Below are 26,524 nucleotides of genomic sequence, written 5' to 3'. Positions count from 1 at the left end.
AATTGAATATGGATCTTCCTCCACTTTTCCCCTTTCCCACCAGATCAAGTGGTCAGTTTCTAAGTTTGCCCTGACTTAGATCAGATTTATGAAGACAAGTCCTCCATTCCCCAAGGAAACTTTATGAGGTTGAATCTCATACTTTGAATATACTTACCTGGTTTTAAGCCTAAACGTTACTGTCATTAAAAATGAACGGCTAGTTGTGTCGTGTACTACAGAACTTTAGACTTAAGCTTTATAAAACACCATTACCTTTCGTTTTTCATCATCTGGGTACGTCCAGTAAGATATACAATTTCCAGACAGCACACACCAGCGCCTATGCCATGCTCCAAATCCACTAACATCTTCAAACATAGTCTTAAAAAAAAAAAAAACACAACCAAACATTAGAGTAACATTAGACCTTGAGCTTTGCCAGTACTCAGCTTTTTTTTTCTCTACCAGAATGGTTTTACAAGTACAACCCTTCAAAGGAGTAATTGTCAAAGAAAGAAAAAATACATACTGGAAGAGACTTCTGTTTCTACAGTATATTTATCTTCCAGATAGCATAGAAAATGGGCTTACACCATCATTCTCAAGTTTGCAGCCTTTTGCTCAAAATGCACCTATTGCTGCTATTTCAAATTATCAGATTTTCATGTCAGCAGTGGAAAGCATTCCCATTATTTTAAGATAACGTAGGCTTACTTGTAGCAGATACAGGATGAGTGGTTCACAAAACATGTATAAGTATCATATAATAATTCATTATTATTAGGTATTTAAGTAATCTTTAATTCAGGATTACAAAACATTTGCCTATTCTGCAGGCCATACTCAGGAGTACAGCCAGTTTAAAAGAAATTAGAAATTGATTTTTAAATGTTTGTATTGGCAGTTATTTTATTGGATGCAGGATTATGCCAATTTCAAGCCCCATTTCCTTAGTACTAGAATAGAAAGTTTAGTATCTGCCTTCTATTCCTGATCCCTCTTGAACTTGTAAAGAACTTTTTTCTAATTAATGTGTTGCCTTTGTCACTCTTCACAACTCAGATTATAATTTTTAATGGTGCAGAGTTTCCAAACCCTTACTCTGAAAAAATTTAATATGCATGCACACCATTCTTCAGGTTTTACATGTTGTATAGTAGATGTAAACAAGGACTTAAAATTAGTACACAAAAACATAGGGTAGCAAATACCATAAGCATGTGAAATGTTTGCATATAATGAAATCTGTTCAACTTCAGTTAAGTAAAGGGAAAGGAGACAGAAAGAACTTCTTGAAAAGAGTCTAAAGAAATTCTGATTTCAGAAAACAATGAAATAACAGCAAATGTTAATGTTTTGCTGAAGTGTTTTCATAGAACATTCACTGCCATCTGCTGGACATAATCTCAACAGCGCCACCTATTAGGGCCAAGTATCAGCTGCTTTTTCCAAGTCCAGTTTTAGAAAGAACTGCTCAAGATGTTTCTCCAAAAATACTGTCACTTCCTTGTCAGTCAAAGTCTGTGCACACAGTGGAAAAAAATATCTCTCTTGCTTGGGAGAATTTGCTTTTACCAGACAAAAAAAGAAAAATCCCGTACGTCCTGTAAGAGCTTCTGGCAGAGAAATTAGAATTGCATCTCACATCACAGATTATAGCAACAGAAGGTTAACTGAAGTTCAGAAAAAACAAACGAACAGTGTTTAGACAAAAAAGATCTACAAAATCCTAAAAGGTAGCTTTAAAGTAGGCATGTTTAAAAGGTAAACTAGGAAATTTTGAGGCCTGGTTCAGGGCAGGGGCGAAATCAAGAAAGTTTTAAGGTTCACAGTCACTACAAATACATGTGTGAAGTTAAAAAAAGTTAACAGGACCTGTAATTTCCAAGGAAAGAATCTGAAGTGAATGCCTTACCAAGAACCCTTTCTCCTCCACAGAAGAGTCCACTTGGCATTTTAACTTTAGATATATATGACCTTCCAAAGGAGACAAAAAGGGAACCTGCAAAAAGTAAAACAATTAGTCATTTAATTTTGACACCTCTGAACTCTACCAGTGCAAGCAAGCCACCTGCACCAGGATGTTGGCACAGTCTTGGTGTTAGGATCTTCAGCCGGAAAGAAGCGGTCAGTCTCAAGCAAGACCATAATAATAACTTTTTGCTTCAAGTTCATTTAGAAGCTTTTCAAGACTTAATTTCCTTATTAGTTTGCTCAGGACATAGGCACAAACATGCTTCTATCTAGCAAAACAGGCACTCTAAGCATGGTTAAAAACAACACAAGGCACCAATCCACATCCTGCAAGCTTCTGCCTCAGTTTGACATTAAGCTGCTTGGAAAATATCAAAGTGGGCTTAAACAGGATTGGTACTTGGATACCATAAGCATTTTGGCAGATACTGATGTAGTAATGCCTACTCAGAGAAACATTTGTTTCAAAGAACCTAGAAGGAGAAAAAGTAATTGAAAGCAGTTCTTCTCAACTGGTGCTCAAGGTGATGAGACCTGTGTTAAGTCATTTCTAACAAAAGAGGTTCTAAGCCCTATCTTCTGCTGCTGAAAAAAAAAAAAGCAGCTTAACTATGGTACCAGAGGCTGGTTAAATGGTTACTCAATATTCAAGAGTTTTGAGGAGGAGCATGCAACAAGGACTGCCTTTGGACTTCCCCTAATCCCTCCATACAGCACCTCATTACGTTGGGTACTATCAAGAAATCACATCCCCCCCCCCCGGGAAGCTAAGAGACAAATTGCTAATTCAACAAACAAATTATGATCTGCAGGGCATTCTACATACCATATTTTCTAATAATCTGAATAAGCAATACTGTAAGAATCTTGGAAAAAAAAAAAAAAAAAATCAGAAACATCTGTGCTTTGTCTTACGAGAAAAGCTAAAAAGGTTGACGGTGCTGCTCAAATACAAAGAAAGAAATATTTGCCAAGGAATAGGCATGTGTACACATTAATGAAGTAGCTTTTAGAGCCAAGGAATCAATGTCAATCAAACCGAATTAAGTTTTGCTAGTAGTGACAATAAACAAAAATAAGAGATACATCAATTTCTTTTTAAGTAAGAAAGCATCTCCTCTAGTGATCTAGGAAGACAAGAGATAGATGCTAGTTAAGGAAAAACCCTAGGTGGACTGAACAACTTTGAATTCTATTGGCATGCTTATTACTGTAAGTGGCAGGGAGAAGAATTCTGCGAGTCTTAAAGGCTCCAACATCTTATGTTTAGTTAGTAAATCTTTGTAAGCATTTTCTTAGAAGAACTAAAAAACCAAACAAACCCAAAACTGCAAAAAGACCAGACAGACGTGAGCAACATGCACTAGGAAGCAGGTTCCTATTTTAAGTTATAAGCTAAAAGATCATAGCAACCTTGTCCTGGAACATATAGCCCAACAGTTCTTTTTCCTCCCCTTCAAAATTTATCTAGGGAAAAAAGAAACATGCTCAATGCGATTAGTGTAAAGTTAAGGTCTATAAAAAAAAAAAAAGGACACAGTTATACCCGAGTACATTTTGGTCCTTTCTACACTGAATTTTAACAGTGCATGTAAAAGGGAGGAATGAAATGCAAAAAAAACCAAAAAAACCACTGTGGCAGCAGTTTGTTCCATATTAGAAAGGCACAGAGCAAGTTAAAAAGCAGCCGTTTGGTACAGCCACAGGCCAAGTCAAAATTGAAGCTTTACAGAGGTGATAATTTAACAATAAAAGATATTATCTGACAAAAAGAGGAATTCATAACTGTTGAAGTTCGCAGCTGGAAAAAATTAACCAAGTGTTGGTTTCCCTGGAATTCTATTTGAACCTTGTCCTACAGTTTACTACTCCAGCCCAATGTCCTGTCCTAAAGAGTAAATCAAAAAAGTTCAGACCCGAATTGCTGAATATAATGTAAAAGCTGATTCCCATAACTGCAAGAATAAGGAGCTTCCAATAACCAAGCCATACACAAAATAAGAGATCTACATGCAGTTCTGGTTAAGAACATTTATGCTGAAGAACAAGAGTTGGTACTTCCAAATGGAAGTTCAAACAATCAGTAACAGCAGTGCAACTCAACTGTTCAGTTCTGCACACTGTTTTGGTAAACGAGTCTGCTTCTATCTGCAAAAAGTAGAACTTTTAAAAAGCAAGTTGGGATTATTGCGATATTTTGTTTTTAATCTTGTGCACAAACACAACCAACACTTGTTATCTCATCTCTCATCAGAAGCTACAATTGCAATGCTGCTATCATTACAATAAGACTTCATTAGCCAAGAAGAAAATTTATTCTTATTCTGCTGTTTGGGTAGATAAAGCTGTAATTTAGTGCTACCATAAACTGTAGTAACTTTTGAATTAATTTAAGTTAGTTTAGGATAGCTGCTGGCATAAACACCTATTAAAATAGGTTATAGGTATAAGATATTACGAGGTTAGAGATTACAATGAATGGAATAATGTATTTTTTAACTTCTAATGGTAAAAGCCAATAAACATATTCTGTTTAGACAAAGAACTAATGGGATAAAACTCAGTAATAGCATTCTTTCAAAAATTAGTTTGCTTCTACAAATTTAATTGGGATATGAAAGGAAACTCATACTCCTAAAAATTGCTGTTTGAATATAGTTAAGTCGATTAAATGCAGAAAATTTCAAATACTTCATTATCATTAAAACACACTTAATGTCTAAGTGATAACTGCAAGACTAAGAGCAACAAACAATATGAAGACCACGTACAGAGATGCCAACTGCATATGTTAATTTTGTCAGTGACAGCAAATCAGTAACCAAATGTCTTCATTATCTTTGTACAACCATACCTTAGATTGAGCTACAGAAAAGTAAGAACATCTGGCATAATGACATAAGACTTTTTCTGTTGTATCTCAAAATTACATTTCAGTCATATGAAATTAAATATGAGTAAAAACTGTACATTTTCTTTTTATATATAAGCCTATAAATAGCATGTTACATATGAAACTTATGTTTCATTTCTGGGATGGTAATTTTGCCTGAAAACAGTAAACCCAGACTCATAGTCATTTTTTTTTATTAGTATGCAATCACCTCTGGATTAGTAACCAATAATTTCCATTACCTTGTCCAATGCAAATTTGGTATTTCCTACAGAAGACAGCGATAGCTTGTGGGATCCAACAAGGATAAAATTAGTAGTGCGTACAGCATTAGGGCCACCTGGACTGGCCATGGCTGTGGAGAAAAGTTAAAGTCAAGTCATAACATAACACACAATCAGGATGCTACGAGGCTTAAAAAGGCTTTATTTGTACTACCGCATGAGTGCCCTATGCAGTACTGCAGAAGAAGCACTCTTTGCAGTGCAGTCCAGCAGCACATTCAGACAGGATCTTGGCACACACCATTCCTCTTCAGTAGAGCTTTACTTTTAGAAAGAAGTTTTGAAATACTCACAAAGAAAACAAAGCTTTTTAAGAAGTTTCAGGGGGACAGAGAGCTCTCCAGGGCACCCTACAAAGCACATATGCCCTACAGTAGGAACTTGACTTTCAAATCCCTTAACTTCCTCTCAAGTTACATGCTGCAGTCTTCCAGAATTTGTATGCTTATGTTCCTCTTTGCACTTTTATCAATAGCAACAAGCACTATAGCTCAGGCATAGGAATCTGACTAGTTGCAGAAGTGTGGTAGACATTCCAGAGTTAGTTCATGAGCTCCTTATTGCTGCAGTTTGTACTAAAGCTAACTCAAGTATCTCATACTGCAGTCAGACAAGTGTATAACACATTTTTATGTTGTTAGAGAAACACTCAGAGATGCTGTTGTTCTCCCCCAAGAGACAGAAATATATAAACATGTTAAGAGCACTACATACAAGCAATACTTTAGAATTGGTTTGTATTTTCAATTTTGCTCTGTATTACTTTGTTGACAACAGACTCTAGTTTAAAATCTTAAAATTTGAGTTCACCTTTTCAGGAAAGGAATGTAAACTACAGGCATCTGATACCAGATACTAATTTTGATTTTGTGAAGAGACCTTCCATTAAACATAATGGTAACTCACATATAAACACAGGGCCAGTTTCTGGGCTGGCAAGCTGACATAATTCTATGTTTACTACTCCTAAATTATCATCTGCTACAAGTATTATTTATTGATGTACTGCTTTAGACAGCAAACGTAGATTATTCATCTTGGCATAAGATGTTTATATTTTACTTACCTGGAGTAAGAAGGGTGCTTTTCTAGAAAGAGAAAGAAATAAAAGCTTAGTAGAAAAGCAGTTTCTGACAGTTTCTATAGAAGACTAAACTAGGTTAGAAAGAAACTAGATCTGAAGTACTTTAAAAAAACAAAACAAAACCAAACACAACTTGAAAAGAAAGTCCAAATAAATGTGTAGTAACTGCATATTTCCAGCATTACGTATTTAGAGCTGTTACCGATTTCTTGAGCTAATGGCTGACGAGCGTGGCAGAAAGCTGGACAGTTTATAGAGTTTCAAGTACAGGACACAAGGAGCTTACTGTGGGCAGAGCCTTATTCAGTGTGAGAATATGATCTTTGAAAATGATTATAACCAGATCTTGTTACAATACTACATTCATACTTACAGAGGTAATAGATGTTAATAATCTCTTTGGAGTAATAACCTACAAAAGAAAAGATGATAAATGCATTTGCTAATGAATTTGTCTATCACATTACCATGAAAATTAGACAGCAAAACTACTGAAGGATTATCTAAAAAAATTTTGAATGGATACTAGTTGTAATGAGTAAGTCTTCTTTGTCCGAATGTAACATATTTCAGTGGAAGGAATGTTATGTAACAAAGAAATATCTACTGCAGAAGTGTTTAAGCATGCATGAGCTTGGGAGGGACAGCACACGTTTGAAGAAAAACCATCTTAGTAGACTTTTTCCTTCATGTAACAGGGCTTCAAGGTTACATTTGCTTATTAAGACTTAACAATTACAAGTACAGAGACGTTCAATGTGCTACTGTTGTACATTATCTATATTTTCAGGTGAAAATCTCAAAGTTTAAGTAAGACTGTATATTAAACATGAAATGGAATTATGTACTCATCTATTCTTGAAGCTTGTCAAAAAGTAGCTACAGGATGCCTTCAACAAATCTATAACCCCACATCAGCAACTTACCTACAGTGCCACAAAACCCTTCAGTTTTAAGTAAAGACTCCTCTAAACTACAGCACAGAAGAAAAAGAAACCCTGCACTTCAAACTGTTTTTATTGGGGGGATAGGTGAAAGCATGAAAGCATTTGGCACAGCATACTGTGCCAAATGAAAGTAAAGGTTAAATAAACTTCCTATTTGGAGAGACAGAATTTAAGTACTCATTCCAACTGTTTTAAAAGACACTGAAGTTTCCTGTTTTTATTAAGTGACAGATATCTTGACAAGGAGGGAATCAGATCTAAAATCATTAATACACTGTATGGCCAGCTATTGGAATGACAAGAAGGAAAAAAAAAAACAACCAATCAACCTCAAAACATACCTCCAGAAAGCCACTGGCTTGTTTGGGGCCACAAAGACTTAATAAAGCACAAACACTTGAAATGTGTACCCTAACCAAGCTGAAACGTTTATGTCCAAGGAGTTATTAAAACAACGTTTGCTTTAAAAAAAAAAAAAAAAAATAAGCACTAGTGCTTTCATTTAAGACTGGGAAGAAAGAATAGCGTTGCAGTTGATCAATAGAACCTTTAAGACAAATCAAGCTGCAGGGTAGGGCATACTGACTGGTGTAGAGGCACCACACCTAATAAATAGAAGTTTGCAAAACGTACCATTCTGTAGAACTACCAAGACTTCTTCTCCTTCCCCTCCAATATATCTCAGACTCAACCAAGTGCTGCAGGTCCAATCTACTAATAGCTGCAGGACTCCATAACCCATCTGTCATTGCAGATGTTCCAAGAAAGAACAAGAGTAAAAGCAAGCAACAGGTTGTCTAAGACTATTAGTCAGTTCTCCCTGAACACTGCACTCTTCCTAGCATACCTTCTGTTGAAACACAACTACCAATCTTCGTGTTTCATTTACCTTGGATTTATTTGCCTTTTTCCTTTTCTCAGTGCTTGTAACTTCTTTTCGCTGCACCTGTAAGGCAAGAAGGCATTAAGAAGGTACAACACACAATTCTCCCCAACACATCCTTTTGACAGAAACTGATACATACCAAACTGTAAACTTCTATATTTATTTCAAAGTCATTTGACACATCATGCCTAAAAGGGAGAAGGGGGAAAAAAATAAGTTAAACACAGACTGAAGCAAAAATCGTTTTTGTTTTAGATTTTTTTTTTTGTTAGAGTTACTCTAGTTCTTCTCTCCTTCCACTCTTTAAATCAGTCCAGGGAGCAGCTAGGTTCTACGCAAGAGCAATTTAACCATTCTGCTGACTAATAGCTAATATCTTATTAGTAAGTCATAGTTTGTTCCTGCAGGCCAAACAGGGCTGTTTGAGATCCTTTCACTTCTACAATAGTACTCTTCAGTGCAAACAGCACTGCTGTTTTTAAGACTTAAGTGTATTACTATTTCAAGATACTTTCTAGAACTCAAAGAACAAAAGGGGAAGGAGGAAAAGGGGCAGAGTACATCTACCATTTCTCAGATTGCATGCTTCAGTCCACTGCTGGCATGCATTTCCAGAAACAGAGATTGGGTTTTTTGAGTAAATAGCTTTAAGTGAAAATTCCAGTTGGGCTGGACTTTAAAAAGGGAATTTGTTTGTTTATTTTGGAAGACTTTTGCTGACAAACAGCCATTTGAACTCGCAACACCTTTTTCACTAACATAAGAGAGTTGAAGTTTTAAGAGTACTATTTTTCCAGGTACTAAAATCAGATGGCTATATAAAATGTTAGTTGCTGCAAAAGAGAAACACACATCAACTCAAATCCATCTGTCATTGCAGGTGTTCCAGGAAATAACAAAAGTAGAAAAAGCAAGAGAAATTAGCTGATGGATGGTAGAGTATGTCTAGATTTCTCTTGAAAGAGAAGTCCATTCCAGCTATTTCTTGAAGCAGGAAATAGTCATACAACAGGATCTCACCACTTTTTTTTTTTTTTTAGAATATGACATCCTTATATGAAGATTTTAAACATTGTTATGCATGCTCCACCATCAGAGTTGAAACTGGTTCCAAAACAATTTCTTTATACTTACATAGTAAATGTCGTATTAAAAGTAAGAGCATCTCCATTCAGGGAGCTGGCAGTACTTGCTAATGGAGTTGCAACAATGTTTTCTGCTCCAGATCTCAGTATTATTACATAGTAGTAATTTGCTGCTTCTGTAAATACATATCAGATGGTTTTGTTAGCCAGAGATGTCCAAGCGTCTAGAAACTCGAGTACGGCACTACCATTAAACACATCTCTGTTTCACCCCACTTTAAACAGTTGGTTACAGTCAAGATCCGCATATAAACTTACTCTTAAAACAAGTTTTCCTTTCCTACTGTGTCCACTAGTAGGATTGTCTCCACAAGATTCACAACAACTGCATTACTGCCTGGGGCACCGCTGGCAAGACCTACACTACCAGGTGCGTGAGAGGGAAGAGGAGGAACTTTCAGTCAGATACAGCAGTTAATCTTAGTTCCTTTTATACTCCATTGTTATTCTCCAGGCCTGCCACCTTAACCATACATCAGCTTTTGCTACTGCCAATTCTCATGCTTTTTTCAATCCTCTGAAGGAACCAGTTATCCAGTCAACTCATTTCCCTAACTTTTCGCATAGGGAGAAAGAGAGACAGAGGACCACAAGCACCCATCTCAGGTGAGGGTCAGGAGATAATTCAGTTTGTCCAGCAAAGAAGAGCATTGCATGATATTATATCATGTTAAAAAACAAAAACACAAAGTGAACAACGCACCCAGTTTGAGTGCTCTGTTGTATAGGACATCACAGCTTTCAGAACAACTGTTGAAGATTCCAGTAAGCACTGATTTGTACTCTCTATATTTGATGTTCTATTCAGAGATAAAAGTGATTAATATGGCTTCTGGTGCACAATGTATAGCAAATATTGCACTTCCAGGATAAAGTTTTGATGACAAGTAGTTCAGAGTTGTTTGTTTAGACAATTTTTTTTTTTTGAGAATTACTGACAAAAATATAATTTTAGTTTCTATAACCATTAGAGAGGCTTTCCTATAACAGAGATGAATTGTCTCATGCAACAAAAACTGTAACATGTTCTGAGTGTGGTGGGATGCGAAATTAGGCCAGATATTTACCTTGGCGGTAGTTTTATTTGAAGATATAAAAAACACACTTTCACTTTATGTTTCATATGACAGTTAAACAAGAGAACAAGAATGGCTACATAAGAATTCGTTAGTAGAAGTTTTGCAACCAATATTAAACAAGACTTTATCCAATGATTTTTGTCATAGAGTTTTAATGAGGCAAGATGTAGGAACCTTGTCCAGTTATAATCATGTTCTGTGGCATATAAAATAGTACTGGTTATTGCAGGCTTGCAGATTCTTTAAACAACCACATGACAGAAGCTTACTATGTTCCAGGATAAGTGTCTAAACCTACAGAGAGATATTGCCAGATATTCTTCTAAAACAAAAGAAGAAACAAATTCACATTTTAATGCTTTAATGAGTTAAATATGACAAGATAATGGAAGACTAGTCTTTGTAAATTAAGTATTTTGGGACATTAACAGAAGGACTGAAAAAGTTAGAGGCTTAACGAGCATTTCACACCACAGGGTTACAACTTATGTAATATTTAGTACTACACTTGCATCCATCAGAAAAATTCCAAGGAAGCAAGAGAGAAGACAACCTGAGATACAAAGTTCTACTTCCTCCCCAACAGGTTACTGAGAACCACAAAGATCTTTAAGACTGGCTGTGGAAGTCTCGATAAGTTTCTTGAACAAGCCAGAAGAGGATGCAACTAGAACCACCATGGAAAATGTTGAAAACTTAGCCCCAAAATTAGATTAATTAAATGGGGACAATGAAAATTTAGCAATTACAGAGTTCTGAGAAACACCAACACAGAAGACAAAAAAACCGAGGAGAACAAACTAAAAATATATACAGGGAGAATGGGGGAAGAGGAAGGGAAAGGGTAAAGCTTTTAGTTGCTAGTTTTACCTGGCTTTTGAACAGTACCGCATACAAAGTCTGCTTTTAGAGGTAGACGCATTTCTGAAATAGAAACAGATCCCCTGGATGGAGCAAATTCAGTGGATGTCGTAGCAGCTTTATGTCTTTTACTATGAGGTCCCTCACTCTTCAGTTTATTTAGTTCTTCCAATAAAGCAGTTCTCTTCTCGGCTGCATAGAGAAATTAATTATACTTGTAACAGAGGAAAAAGTAGTACTGAACAATTTATTTTGTAAAATAATTCAGCAGAAAAAAAAAAACACACAAAAAAAGATGCAACAGAAACGTTAATCATCTTCCAGAATAGTAGGAATGTGAGGGACAAGAAAGATACTAAAAACATCCTCTTGCCTATAGAAGAAGCTGTGACAGAACAGGTATTATCCTCTCCTGTTTTCCAGGTGAAGAATTAGAAATAAACAGTTACAAGGTAGCATAATAAATGCATTGCCAGAATTCTTAAGTTCTTCCCAAAGTGTTCATGACAAAGAATTAAACTTGAGCCTAAAAACCTACTTGCAAGGAGAAGAAGTCTCTCTGCCTCTGCTTCTTCTTGTGACCCTTTCCCATGTTCCTCATCAAAACAGCAGTTCAGAGCTTGACTGGCTTGATGAATCACTGTCTGCTGCATGTTGATCTCATTATTCAGCTCCTAGAGTAATTCAGTAGTAAAAATAATTCGCGAGAGAGATTTAGTGTTACATTCAAACAAGGAAACGTCTTGAGAAACGCATTTTTTGGGCTATGCTTCAGAAAATTCAGACCATTTAGATAGTAAACTACAAAAATCTTGCAGTTTACAGTTACTTCTGCAAAGAATACTGCAGCATAAGTTTCCCCCACCTCCTTCAGAGGTAGTTTAAATATGGTGGGGAGTGAATTACTTCAATGTTTGTATGCTCCGTATCCAGTCTAGTCTTCCCTTTACCAGGGGAAGCAGCAGTTAAGATCAGAATATTGCCTACTGAAAGTATGTAGTTATGAATCTTGCCTAATTCAAAGGCAGTAATAAGATATAGATTCCCTGTCCCGCTCTCAAAACGATGGCTTGTTTTCTCCAGACTTACTCTGTAGCATGACCCTTCTAAGAAATGCATTAGCTGTCCAAATTGTGCAGTATCATTCCTTAACATTAGATATTTATGCTAAACAACCTAATTTTGCAGTTCTAAGCAGTATGTTAATGTCCTGGACATTCACAGGGGAAATTAAGCGAGGAAATAATAAATCAGAAAAAGGATTTAAAAGAAATATATTAGATACCTGCATTTTCTTTTTGATATTGACTTGATCAGATGGGCCATTCTTTTTCATTTCTAGTTTGGAAGCAACATCTTCTTTCCGTACAATTATTTGCTTTATTGAAGGACGATCTGTTTCTTTAAATCTTTGAGATCTATATGCATCAACGCTTTTAAAAGAGGAAACCCATTAAATGTTTCAGAGGTGTACCAAGCTTTTTCTTCTTTTTTTTTTTTCTTAAATATACATACATACGTATCAGGTATTGATGTTTTCCATATTGCCTAAATGGCTTTAAGAAAAGCATTCTATCTGTTCTTTTTAAGTTTAAGCAATATAAAGACTACACAGAGACAATCTTTGATAAAGGCCGAGATCTTGGAGAAAATCTTCATTTGTAGTTTAAGCAGTATGCTTCGTTAGAGGAGCTTAAGAAGTCAGTGTCTTAATTTGCACACTTAGAGAATCAGGTATTTTTTTTGGTGTTTATTACCTATATGGAAGGTTGCGATCTTCTGATATAGAGCCAATACTGTCTCCAGATTCTGCCCTGGGGACTTTAGTCCTTTGGAACTTCTCAGACTTCAGACTTACATCGCTGATACTGCTACCCTCACCGGTTGACTTACAAGGGGAAACAAAGGCCTGGGGAGAAAAGGTTATATTACAGATATCTGTCCATATTATGGACTCACAGAATCTTCAGAGTTGGAAGGGACCTCTAGAGATCATCTAGTCCAACTCCCCTGCTAAAGCAGAATTGCCCAGAGCACAGTACTCAGGACTGCATCCAGGCGGGTCTTGGAAATCTCCAGAGAAGGGGACTCCACAACCTCCCTGGGCAGCCTGTGCCAGTGCTCTGTCACCTGAACCGTAAAGAAGTTTTTACATGTATTTGACCGGAATTTCCTATGTTCCAACTTGTGCCCATTGCCCCTCGTCCTGTCACTGGGAACCACTGAAAAGAGCCTGGCTCCATCCTCCTTCAACCCACCCTTTAGATATTTGTACGCCATAATAAGGTCTCCCCTCAGCCTTCTTTTCTCCAGGCTAGAGAGTCCCAGCTCTCTCAGCCTTTCCTCACAAGGGAGATGCTCCAATCCCTCAATCATCTTAGTTGCCCTTCACTGGACTCGCTCCAGCAGTTCCCTGTCCCTCTTGAACTGGAGAGCCCAGAACTGGACACAGTATTCCAGTTGTGGCCTCACCAGTGCAGAGCAGAGGGGGAGAATGACCTCCCTCGACCTACTGGCCGCACTCTTCCCTATACAGCCCAGGATTCCATTGGCCTTTTTGGTAATGAGGGCACATTGCTGGGTCATGGATAATTTACTGTCTACCAGGACCCCCAAATCCTTCTCCTCAGAACTACTTCCCAGCAGGTCCACCCCTAAGCTATACTGGTGCCTAGCATTCTTCCTCCCCAGGTGCAGGATCTTGCACTTGCTCTTGTTGAACCTCATTAGGTACTTCTCTGCCCAGCTCTCCAGCCTGTCCAGGTCACGCTGGATGGCAGCGTGGCCCTCTGGAGTGTCAGCCATCCCTCCCAGTTTGGTATCATCAGCAAACTTGCTGAGGATACACTCTGTCCCCTCATCCAGGTCAGTGATGAATATATTGAACAAGATAATTAATTGAGCAGATAATTAATCATTATCTGTTTTCTCTCACCTTTACTTGTTTTGCTTATAAAGAGTAAATTTGGAGGCTGCTTAATACAACTTAAACAGACATTTTACAAATATTTCCTAGGACATAGAGCAAGCTAATTTCTTTTTTTTTTTTATTTTAGAGACACCAATAGATCATTGAACTCAAGGAGACTTCACTCTTAGTTTCCAAACTGCACAGTTATTTAATCAATTCTCTTCGGTTTTTCATCAGTAACTACTTCTTCACTGGAAGTCCAGAACAAGTAATAATTGCATATACTCAAACTTGATTTAGCAGAATTTAAACTATTTGTTTAGCAGAGCATCCAATATACTATGCTGTTCTCAGAGGGAAATAACTTTACCTTTTTATGTTTGCATTAGCAAAATGTCATTTGTAACTTCACTATTTGCCCAGGTATCACAGTACAACAAAATACCACTGTTCACAAGCAAGTTGTACATCTCTGTGATAAAGAATCCCTCCCCAACTCCTACGAACTCTCACCTCTGGACCAACTGATTCCACTAGAGGGGTTAACAGAGACATTGACGAAATATTCAGTGACTCTTCCTGCTCATCCTCATCACTTTCACCCTCCAGGCTCATGCTCATTTCTTTCTTCAACTTTTCTATGTCTGGACCATCCTCTTGAAGGACTTCAAAAATTTCATTTATCACTTTTGAGCTATTCATCTCGTCCACACTCATTTCGATTTCATATATTTGATCTGAAGGGTGATGTTTTAAAAACATTAGTAGCATCAAGACCAAATTCTTCATTCTTATTAAATTAATGGAAAATTGTTAACAGATAAGCCAACTATTTTTGCTTTTCAGGTAAGCTTGATTAAAAAGCACTTATATAGTCAGGCATATAGAACCCTAAAGTATACTTCCATCCTTATTTTAATATTCTATTATCAGAGATACTGCATAATTGACACAGAGAGAATAAAAAGATGCACTTGTTAGACAAGTTTCAGCTTTTCAGTTCAAACAGGTCTGAAACTTAACTGCAAGTCCCACAGTAGAGCAGTCATTTCTATCCTTTCCCAATAAACTTTTAATATCAGCATTTTAATATTCCTTGAAGACTCGAATGTCAAGAGAGAAGGGTTATGATAAAAGAAGTTTCCTGATTCGTTTTATACAAACCTCATTATAAAACACATGAGTGTCAGCAGATATATGGTGAATTCATTGTTCAGACTTGAAGGACATTAACACTCTGCTGGACAAGTGGCAACAGACAGCTAAGTGCATTAATATACATCTACTCAATACAAACCTTTCGGTTTCTCATCAAGTTGTTCAAGTTTTGAGACAGACATCGCTTTTACAGGGCTCTTTGACTCAGTGATCTTCAGAGGGCTGGGTTTATCAGTCTCTTCACATTTAGAAGCATCTAAGTAGTTTATAAAAAAGGTCACTGAAGATTATGTCTAGCCTTTCAATTTATTTTTAAGTTATCAAATTTTGGAAGTTTGATAATAACGCTGACAACTTACAAAAAGCCTGCTAGATTAAGTATTCCAGTTAGCTTGCTGTTAAAAGAACATTAGAGTACATAACCTCCAAAACCTGTACAGCTAGACTTTTATCTTATAATCAGAAAACTGATAGCACAAGAAACAATGCTGAAACCATAATAGAGCGCAGCCACTCAAGAGCAAAGTGGGAAAATTTAAAAGCCAAACAAAAAAGCCACCACACAAAAGCCACCACACCCAAACCCAAACCAAGAGCAGGATATCATCCTGTTTTTTCTAGAAACACATATGATAACCTGTTTGCCTGTAATGTCTGTAAGTAGTGTTAACCAAGTTCACTCTTTTTTCACAGACAGTTGGAGGCTCTTTCACTCAGTAATCACCAGAAAGGATGTCACAAGCATCTCAGTTCTTTTCACATCCCCTCCCCTACTATAAGAATTAATATCATAAAGGGAAACAGACAATGGAAGAGTTCCCTCCGATTAGATTATTGTGGAAATTTGGATACTCAGGTACAGTATAGATTAAATCTATAACTGATGATTCTAATTCACTCTCCCTATGCTTAACATGCATGAAAGTATAAAACATAGGTAAACCCACTAAGAAATGAAAAGGCAGTCTTGCCTTTCAAGTAGTATAGGAGTGCAGAGTACTATTATCATACAACAGGATTTAGACAAATCATCAACTAAAGAAGAGGTCCAGTTCTATATGTCAGTGCTACTGACCTCTTTATCTGCTCATGAATGTCAAGGGCAGTGCTTCAATCCAGTATTAGCCACAAGTGAACAGTGACAGTTCTTACCTGATGACTCCATGCTGGGAGACTTTGCTGGCCTGTCATCTGCTGATGTGTCTTCTGCCGATCCAAAAGCAGTGGCATCTGAACTAGGAGGACGTTTTGGATTAGCCCGAGACTGGCTTTCCTGGCAAAAATAAAAACATAGTACATTCAGGAGGTAATGTTCAAAGTGATCAAAAAAACCTGCCAGAAACACATTTTAACACCTGCTGGGAAAAAGAGGTTGCCTATCCAATATCAAGAAGGATCCTATTTATTTATGTAGGAAATTCAGCTGAAGTACTAAATACTAAATTGAGTGTTTGTGCAAGGAGCTTTGTTTTTAACATTATGGAATATAATAACTCCACACTTAACATCAAAAATACTGCTCAAAGCAGTATCACTTGTCTCCCCTTAATCATTTTGCAGGAGGAAAAAATCTTGACAAGCAGTCTTGCACAGCCTGAGAATTCACAAAGCATAGGTTTTTATCTTTTATTTACATTTGCACATCTATACCTGTGTTCAGAACACGTTAAAGCAATTCACTGACTATCACTTTTTGATACATGGAGGTAACATATTACCATTTTAGCTTCTGGGAGTTTTCTCTTCGAACTTTCACTTTTCTCCGCACTCCACAGATTTCCCCTATCAAACCGGCCACGAAGGCATGCAAGTTCTCGTTCACGTTCCTAAGCAAATAAAGGGGAACAAGGAAAAAGCTGACAGCTTTAATGTCAAAACATTGCCAATTCCTCACGTAGGTGCAGAACAGTAAGAACGTTTCCCAAGCTTATAAGCAAGCTATTAACGTGGCAAGTCATACCTGCTTAAGCTGAAGCGCTAAACTGGCAGTAGAGGAATTTTCATTCTGTTTGAGAAGCCTTTCCTGGATTGTCCTTGTATTTGGGGTAACAATGGGTGTTCTGCACCCTGGAGTATTTGTTGCAGGACTCCGTGCACTACGCTCTTGACAGCGCTCCCCAAAGCGTTCCAGGAAGGGCTTAATTCCTGATCCCCCTACAAAAGCAATTGTTTTACCTTGAAAGAAACTCTCAAAAACACAGAAGAAAATCACTGCAAAGGTGGAGGTTCTCAATGAAGCAATTAAGCTGTCTCATTCACAGGTCTTACTCTCTTATACTTCATACAAATTAAATCTGAAGTGCAAATCACCACAGTGACAGAACACAAAAAGTTAATGAAGCAGCAAATCAGAGCAAATAGATGTCCTTCTCTTACTAAAGTCCATGTGTGATCCACCTGTTATTTAAACTGGTTTGCTTTTTCAACATTTCCTCTATAACCAGCCTTACCTGCATCCCTCACATAAATGAGCATTCTAGTACATAAGGTGTATATATTGCCTAGCATCCACCCCACCTTACTGAGCGTGTCTTTTATTGTCAGCATATCTGGAGATACACACGTGCTCTACTACACACGTGCTCTACTGGACGTCATTTCAAAGATTTCAAGCTGTTAGTCCAAGTTTCTGACCCAACAGGAAGTTCAATTTAAAACTGTGCATGATCACTTGTTTGACATCAGTACTACCACTGAGAAGAAAGACACTATGCAAAGTTAGAGCACCTATGTGGCAGTTAGCTTTGATTTCTTCTAACGTATGCAGATTCTTTACCTTATATCGATTAGATATACATAGTATCCAACAATTTGAACATAGCTTTGAATTGTATGTAAAAATCTATGTAAAAATATAGCCTGCTTACATCAGTTAATTGAGACTAGAGTTACTGAAACCATGTCCAAGAAGATACCCTTGCAAAATATGGAAGCTGTACAATTTATGATAATTATCACAGAACTCTTCAGAACTTTACTCAAGTTACAGTAGGAAATAGGCATTATCCGATAGCTACCATAAATTCTTAACTAATATGTCATTTTCAATACAGGACACATAAGCCTATTTTGAATGAACATTTATTGACACTGAAAAAAAGCTTACCTGGTGTTGTGGGTTTACCCTTAGGTTCAAGTTGCACATGTGTTCCTTTGACTGGCTCTTCTTTGGACTGAACTGGTTGAGGCAAAGTTGATTTTGCAGTTTGTGTACGCTTTTCAGTTTTCTGAGGGCTGCAGGAAATTGCTGTTGGCGGTTGTTGTACTGCAGATTCTTTAGAAGAGGTAACAGTGACTCTTGAGGATTGTGTTAAAAAATTGTTTGGATCCTTAACAAGGGAAAAAGGAATAACATGAAGATGAAATTGTACATTCTTATTCTCTCAAGAGGAAAAAGAATGAAGGTATTCTGCATAGCATACTATAACATAACACACCTGTTCCATCAACAACAGAAAAAGCTGAGAACAAGAATTATAAGCTTTTTGTAGATTTTTTTTTTTTTTATCCAGTATTTCAAATTGTTTCAGCATTTGATTCCAGGTGCTTTTGCCAGCTGTTTAGGGAAACATGGGAAAATACCTAAAATAATAAGGCACCCGGCAGGTACTGTCATTTCATAAACAGCACAAATTGAACAATAGGTACCCGGTACTACTAATTTCAGCAATCTGATTGAATTTTCATAAAGCACTAATATTTAGAATTCAAGTCAATCAACTGTATGAGTTACAGACTGAAACCCAATATCTGTGTAAGAAGTCCCCTTCTGATGGTCAGAAGGGCAGCAATCAATTACTCTGACATCAACTTTTACAAGACTTATAAGTACACTCATCTTCAAGTCTCAATTAAAGAGATTCTAAGCTGTTTCAGGTTTGCTAGTAAAAAAAAAAAATGCATGTGGGATTGCAATAAAGCAAAAGTTGTAAATAAACTAAGATTGCTTACATCAAATCTTAAAATTTAGATTAAACAGTTATGAATTAACATTTGTCCCCCTCAATAGTCAAATTAATTTTTAATCAGCAACTAAATCAGACACTCACCGCTATCTTTGAGTTTGCTGGTTTATTAATAGAAGCCTCAACAAGCCTTTGAGAACAGGATGCAGCTTCCTGCTTTACACTGCTACTATTGATTCTAGCAGATGCTCCACTTGTAGTGGACAATTTGGATAAACAAGTAGTGCCAGGCTGTTCTTGTGCATTGTTTTGCTTTGCAGATGGATGACTTAGGTCATCTTCCCAGGAACCAATTGTAGCAGCAAGGTTAGCTAAACGGCCTCTTCTCCCAATAGGGGTATCACTCGCCAGGGCATTAGATGTCTGCTTAGGTGGAGAAACAGGCAGATCTTTTGACTGGAGGGGAGACAGAGGAACACATTCAGAGGGATCTGGAAAAAAGAAAACACATTTATTTTGCTAATAAAATATATTGAGGTATACTTGCATTTTTTGCATTTTGCATATATTGAGCTCATCACAGTTAGATGTTCTTGCCATCAACAGGATCAAGCTACTAGCTCCGAAGGCACTGAGACTAATCAGGTTAAATTAAAGCTCACTGCAAAGCAAACACATTTTTAACCAAGCAGTTTACTAGTTTTATGCCACTGTTGTCATGAGCAAGGCATCACACTAGTAGGGGGGGAAAAAAAAAAACCTATAAAATTAAGCTGTAGTCAATCTTCATTATTTTAGGCCTTTCCCACTGTTGTCTAAGATTTCTTTATGAAAACCTTAGCATTCACACACACAAAATTATCTTCTGCTAGCAAACATCATCAACGCAAACACCGAAAAACACGAATACTGCTTAGCAAGTGAAACATACCCTCGCTATCCCAGCAGCGTCGCTGCTCTGCCAATTTCTGCATACGTGTTTTGACTGAAAGGGCTGCAGGAGTTTCTGACTCTGTGTTTGTTTTTCCTTTCTCAAGAGGCTGAACCAATGAAGCCCTGTTAGAAGGAGTTACGTGCAACTCTGAAGTTGTCTCAGAAGAATGATGGTTTGTGGAACTTGACGGAACTGGCTGTATGTTCTCCAAACTGGAAGCTTGAGTCTCCATGTTGTCAGGGCAGAGCCTCTTTGATGGTGATGGCTTTGTATTAGGTTTCACTGTACAGGTCAGAGTATTCAAGCAAATTAGTATTCAAACAATCTAAAATATTTTCAGAGAGTACAAAACTGTAATGCCAATAAAGTTACGATTTCTGAATACCCTGATACCTCTCCCAAAAAACTGCCCTTCCCAAATTCTACCAAGCACAATGCACTATCTTTACCATTATACAATTCTTTTTAAATAGCTTACTAATTACTTAGAGCATCTGCTCTCAGGTTAAGTTAAACATTAGCCATATTCAGTCCTCGTGGTCAGGTAACTGCATCCATGTCTGTTTAGTTTAAGATAAAACACTAAAAAGGTTTTCACTTGTCCTTAGAATAAAAAGGAGATGGGATTTGTATCCAAAGAAAATCATTATTAGACTTGTTGCAAAATACCTTCTTCACCAGGAAGAGGTGCCTGGTTACCGGTTTCTAACAAAGGCTCTCTGACCCTCTTGGTCTGCATTGTGGGTCTCACTCCCATCTTGGGCCGCTCAGCCATTTTCTTCTGTAGGTTCTCTCGCCTGGCACGGGTTCTTTCAAGGAGTTTCTGAGTAGTCAATAAATCATGTGTTACTATACATTGCAATAAGTGTGTTAACTAGTATTAAATTAAATAAATATATGTTAATGTATAACATATATTATAAATATATACACATTAAATAAAAATATATTAAATTAAAATTAAATTAAAATTAATTCAAAGTGGTTAAATTTTATATAACATATACTAAGACTCACAATACCAGAAATTTATAGTGAAGGCTACATTAAGATAAATGCAGGTCTTGGATGTTGCTAACTGATCTGCTGTAATGCAACGCGATAGAAATATTCAAAGTCTGGTTTTCTGACAAGCTATCCCCTCCTGAAACAGAATGAACAAACCACATTTTCTACACTGCCAGCTACATGTTTTTTCCATCTCCCTCCTTTTTCTCTCTATGGATATTGGGGATTATCACATTTTGATTTCACCACTGCAATACCCACAGATTCTCCCATTTTCACAAGTACCTATTAGATAAAAGGTAGCTCACACAGTAGCACATGCCAAGCTACCTTCTTGCTATCTGGGTGGTACATACATGTTTGCAGGTTAACTGAAGTTCTTTGGCCTACCAGACAGACAACATCTGCAACATTTTCTCCACAGAGGGTCTTTTCACCTAGCCACAAAACATTCATGAAAATTATAGAAGCAATTAAGTTTGAGACACCTACTCCTTTCTTAAGTAGAGGTAAAGCTAGCCAGTAGGTTCCAAAGTTCCAGTCATTAAATCAACTAGTTTCCCATTAGCTTGGCTTTCCAAGGAAACCAGGCTACAGAGACACAAACAATGGCAAAATTAAAAAAATAAAAAGATGCTTCTATAGAACTTGAAGTAGTCAGAAATGATTGTAAGTAATTACTTTTACTGAAGTACCACACGACAGTCATGTTGCTAAAGCATATGGTCAAGACACCTGATTGGCACTAACCCTTTAACAAAATTAACATTGCCAAGTGGTCATAGAAAAAAAAAAAAAAATAAATTAACAAGTTAAATGTGTGGCTGTTAATATTAGAAAAAAAATAGTTGCTATTACACATTCTAAATGAAAAGGTGAGTTTCTTGTCCTCAAGCTTGAATTTTAAGAACAATAGACTGATGTTATAACTAGTTGTTTTAATAAACAGGCTATATATGTCTGTATACAGAAGAACATACAAAGAGATACCAATTAAGTTACCTCACAACATTCTCTTTCATTCCCTATCCATTGGAAATGAGTAATAAGATTATATTCCATACAAAATAGCTGTTTTAGTAAGTGTTCCACACCAGCAGAAAATAATTCCTTATACCTTCAAAGTTTGAAACGGGTTGGGTGAGGATTTTTTTTAAATATTGCATTCATAAATCATTATCATTCAGTTTGACCACATCTAAAGGATACTTAATCACTCCTTTGATCAGGTTTTAAGGTACTTTGAGACAATAAATTATGCGATTGAACTAATGGCCTTTAAAGGGAAGCATATAAACTGCACTTGTTTGGTGGCACATAAATTATTGTGAGAACTGTGCCAGCCATTATCTGTCCTGTTACACAGCAATTAAAAACACATTTCACATTTTTAACTGTCTAGGACTTCAGCCTTAGACAATGTTCCATTGTAGGGCAACACAAGACAAATGGAACGTTGATCTCAACAGTTTTTCGTGAAAGCAAAAATCAGCTTCTTTAACCTCCAAACTTCCATAGAAGATGAGAATTTTGGGGGGGGGGGGGGGGGAGAGACACATGAAATTCCAGGAGTGCCTTTTGACACAAGTTCCATGCTAGTTGTGACCACAAGTCAAGTTTCCTTATTTCAGTCTCCAAAAGGCAGTGCTACAAAGTGCAAGTAATATCCACATAAATAAAATCTTCAAGGCTATATACATTAACTGTCCTTCTTGCACAAAGTTGAGTGTATCTTCCACAACAGTATTCCTACAGTTCTATTCAAATGCAGCCACATTCCTTTCTGTTTTGCCAGTTCAGTAAAATGGAGTTTTAGTCGTTATAAATAGGATGTCACTTCCCAAGAATGCACGCCTCTGTTGTTGAACTCCAGCTCCTATTGGCTTTTTGTATCTCAAGTTTTCCATGCAACTGCTGTAATTCAAACTCTGCGATTACACATGATGAGTAAGCTGGTCAACAGAACTTGAGACTTAGTTTTCAAGTTCAGCAACCAGATTTTTGCTAAAAGTACATTCTCCAAGCGTTCTGATGACAGCCAAAGTTTCAGATCATAGAATCATAGAATTGTCTAGGTTGGAAGAGACCATACCTATTTCATTATATCTATGAATCTGAGAACTACTAAGTCATAGTTAAAGGATCACATTCTGTGCTGCAAAAGCACCTTCTAAAAATCAGAAAAGGCCTTCCCACTTTAAATGTTGATGGACAATCTTTCTTTTAAAAAAGTATGTTTTAAAGTACATATTTAGCAGCATTAGAGAAGATACTCAGGCCATTATGTGATTACAAGAATTTGTTCTAGCAACACTGCTTTACTAGCAGAATGCAGCAAAGGGAGAGACTTTATCCATGACACTCAAGGAACAGTTAACTTCAAACTTCACATATGCAAGTTTTCCTCTTTGGTCATTCTCCATGCTAGGAAACCATACTTTGCTCTATGAATGTTAACAAGTATTTTAAAGCACAAAATAACTTAAACTATTTCTAACATTCTGTAGTACCAAACATATCCCTTTTGTGTAACAAATGTGAATTATATAATCAGCTATAAACGGAAAGTCACTAACAGTGTGTTCATTGCGAACCTAAAAAAGTATCCACTGCACCATCTCCTCAGTGCATTCTGTATTAAAAATTTGGTTGAGATTCACGGAATCACAGAGTTTTCAGAGTTGGAAGGGACCTCTAGAGATCATCTAGTCCAACTCCCCTGCTAAAGCAGGATTACCTAGAGCACAGTACTCAGGACTGCATCCAGGCAGGTCTTGAAAATCTCCAGAGAAGGGGACTCCACAACCTCCCTGGGCAGCCTGTGCCAGTGCTCTGTCACCTGAACCGTAAAGAAGTTTTTACATGTATTTGAATGGAACTTCCTATGTTTCAACTTGTGCCCACTGCCCCTTGTCCTGTCACTGGGAACCATTGAAAAAAGCCTGGCTCCATCCTCCTTCAACCCACCCTTTAGATACTTGTACACCATAATAAGGTCTCCTCTCAGCCTTCTTTTCTCCAGGCTAAAGAGTCCCAGGTTATTATTCAGATTAGTTTTTGCTTTTAAGATGAATCAAAAGAAACATTATTTCAGAACTGTCCGATTTGAAAGCATTCCACCGAGACTTATTGAGCTTAAATTCAGTGAGACCAGGACAAATTTTTTTTACCACAACGTGATCAGCAAACACTGAATTAACAGCATGCTTTGGCCAGTTAAGGCTCACATTACACTATTTTACATAATCAACACTTACAATGCCTCACCAGTTCCCTGAAACTAACAGGGCACAGTAATTTGTAGAAAAAGACTATCTGAAAATAGTTAAGCTAAGGAAGGGTTATATTAAAATAAAGAAAAAAAAAAAAAAAAACAACAGAACATAAATACTTCAGAGTAGGTGGTAAGAAGCTTACTTTTCAGAAAACTTTTTTTGATTAAAGTTATTAAACTTCAAAATGAATACACCAATATTGGTCAGATTTTTTACACAACAGTGGAACGTCCTCCACAGCATTAACATTCTTGACAAGGCAACATCTTGGGCACTCTGCAATACTAGCTAACATTTGAATTAAGTTTACTCTGAGGAGTGGCCTCACAGTTGGTCATAGCTTCTCAAGTCAGTTATCTACAAGAAGGGTGTGTTGAGGTTGGAGTATGTCCCAGCATGCAAAACTGTTTTAAACTTGATTCAGCAGTCCAGACTTGAAGTTTATTTAAGACTAGTTGGGTCATGTCACTCACTACCAATTAAGGAAGGAGGTTTTTAGATGTTTATACTTCGCAAGCCCTTACATTGGAGTAAGGTAAATCTGCCTTGGCATAACACATTTAGTAAGTATGTTCAGATCAATACCTTATGTTCAGCTTTTTAAATCAGATCTGTGTAGTCACCTTTTTTGGGCACTCAATTTATTTAAAGTATGTCGATTTGAGATATGGATTGTTTTCAAAGGGAGGAGAGAGTATTTCACCAACATATTCGATTTGGATTTTTTTTAAAAGAAGTTTTTGCTTAGGCAGGCTGTGGATTGAAGACCATTTTTACAACATTTCTCAAAGCATTCACAAGATAGCTCCACAGCTCTACATCTGTCACACATAAAAGCAGAATACAATACAGCATCTTTAAGAAACCTCCAACCTTCATACAGATTCAAGCCAGTCAATTCCGCTTATTTTGTTATGATTTTGCCTCTGTAAAACACACATACAGAGGCAAATCCACCCTAGCAAGCGACATTTTTTTTTTAAAAAAGGGGAACTGTGCCTGCCAATGAAAGTGACCAATCACAGGAGGCAATAATGTCAGATAGGACGCATTTTTAATCGGACAGTCGCTGATTTAGGCAAACATCACGCTTGAACTTAAGATATGGCAGGCACGATGTGTGTCAATACCACTCCCATTAGCTTCCAGCCGAAAACCTTATCTGCCAGACGCACATGAAAGGCAAACACTAAAGCACTAGGAAACGCAGTCAAGTATCAGACTGGTTTAGAAAAGGGCCTTTCTTTCGCAAACCCTTGCACGAATAACCTTAGTTCTCTCCTGGAAGAGACCCGAGGCCCCACAAATAGCTGGGCGGCTGCAATGCTGGAGGTAAGAGCAAGACGAGGAGGCAGAGATAGGTGGCAAGGAGACCTTTCTCCCTGTTGCAGAGAAAGAGGCCCTCTACAAGCCCACGAACCCCCGGGATAATCTAAGTGGGGACGGGGGACGCTGACAGGCCTCAGCCAGAAGCCAGGACTGAGAGAAACTACTCCGCCCCAACAGCGAGGCTCCAAGGAGCAGCTCCCCCGCCGACCCCGACCCGAGGTCCCTGCGGCCCCCGCCACTGACAAGTCGCCCCGCCCCACCCCACCTCACCCCACCCCACCCCCCCCGGATCAAGCCCCAGGTGCGCCCCCTCCACAGCTCACGACTTGGGAGCCTACCCACGCTGTGCCCTCACCTCAGTGAACGGGTCCATTGCTGCTGCTGCTGCTGCTGCTGCTGCTGCTGCTGCTGCTGCTGCTGCTGCCGCCGCCGCTTGTTCCCTCAGACAGAGCTGCAGAACCACCACCCCAACCGCTCCTCAGATTTGAATTTCAGCGCCCGTCCCAGCTGCGCATGCGCGAGGCCGCCCGGTCACGTGGTGCTCGGGGGCGCCCGCCCCGCCCCGCCCCTGCCGTGTGCGAGGCAGCCACTGGCCAGGGGAGGGAGGCGCGCGCGCGCACAGCCTCTCGTCCCCGCCGGCGGGCATTGATTGACAGGAGTGCTATCCAATCCGACAGCAGCCTCCCCCGCTCTCCCTCCCCCTCGAGGGCTGCCCCGGCTCTCTGAGGGAAAGGGCGGTGAAGGGAAAGGTGCGCGGGGGGTCTGATCTGGGCTGGGCTGTTGCCGGGCTGGCTCTCCCTTTCCCAGCATCGGGACCAGGTCTGGCTTCGGGTGCTGCACCCCCGGGCTCTGGGTCTGGCCCCTTCCTG

At 38.2% G+C, this 26,524-nt stretch overlaps 1 protein-coding gene across 1 annotated transcript in view; it reads right to left on the bottom strand.

The window, feature by feature from the left end:
- The window catches only part of ANLN (anillin, actin binding protein), a gene marked incomplete at both ends in the record, with an annotated part of 28,503 nt that extends 2,475 nt beyond the window's left edge, over positions 1–26,028 (bottom strand). Inside the window, 23 exons of the mRNA XM_082499414.1 lie at positions 256–363; positions 1,898–1,984; positions 3,370–3,423; positions 5,092–5,204; positions 6,200–6,221; positions 6,591–6,629; positions 8,054–8,110; positions 8,190–8,238; positions 9,185–9,311; positions 11,145–11,327; positions 11,674–11,809; positions 12,421–12,568; positions 12,893–13,044; positions 14,560–14,783; positions 15,344–15,460; positions 16,357–16,477; positions 16,923–17,030; positions 17,165–17,358; positions 18,311–18,533; positions 19,254–19,600; positions 20,041–20,325; positions 20,713–20,866; positions 26,011–26,028. Of these exons, the coding sequence (XP_082355540.1) occupies positions 256–363; positions 1,898–1,984; positions 3,370–3,423; positions 5,092–5,204; positions 6,200–6,221; positions 6,591–6,629; positions 8,054–8,110; positions 8,190–8,238; positions 9,185–9,311; positions 11,145–11,327; positions 11,674–11,809; positions 12,421–12,568; positions 12,893–13,044; positions 14,560–14,783; positions 15,344–15,460; positions 16,357–16,477; positions 16,923–17,030; positions 17,165–17,358; positions 18,311–18,533; positions 19,254–19,600; positions 20,041–20,325; positions 20,713–20,866; positions 26,011–26,028 (3,066 nt within the window). The remainder of the gene's footprint in view (positions 1–255; positions 364–1,897; positions 1,985–3,369; positions 3,424–5,091; positions 5,205–6,199; positions 6,222–6,590; positions 6,630–8,053; positions 8,111–8,189; positions 8,239–9,184; positions 9,312–11,144; positions 11,328–11,673; positions 11,810–12,420; positions 12,569–12,892; positions 13,045–14,559; positions 14,784–15,343; positions 15,461–16,356; positions 16,478–16,922; positions 17,031–17,164; positions 17,359–18,310; positions 18,534–19,253; positions 19,601–20,040; positions 20,326–20,712; positions 20,867–26,010) is intronic.
- Between the last annotated feature and the right edge of the window lie 496 nt (positions 26,029–26,524).

Source organism: Vanellus vanellus (assembly GCF_965231255.1).
Source record: "Vanellus vanellus genome assembly, chromosome: 2".
In the NCBI taxonomy this organism is placed as follows: Eukaryota; Metazoa; Chordata; class Aves; order Charadriiformes; family Charadriidae; genus Vanellus; species Vanellus vanellus.
This window is presented reverse-complemented; position numbering and strand designations above follow the sequence as displayed.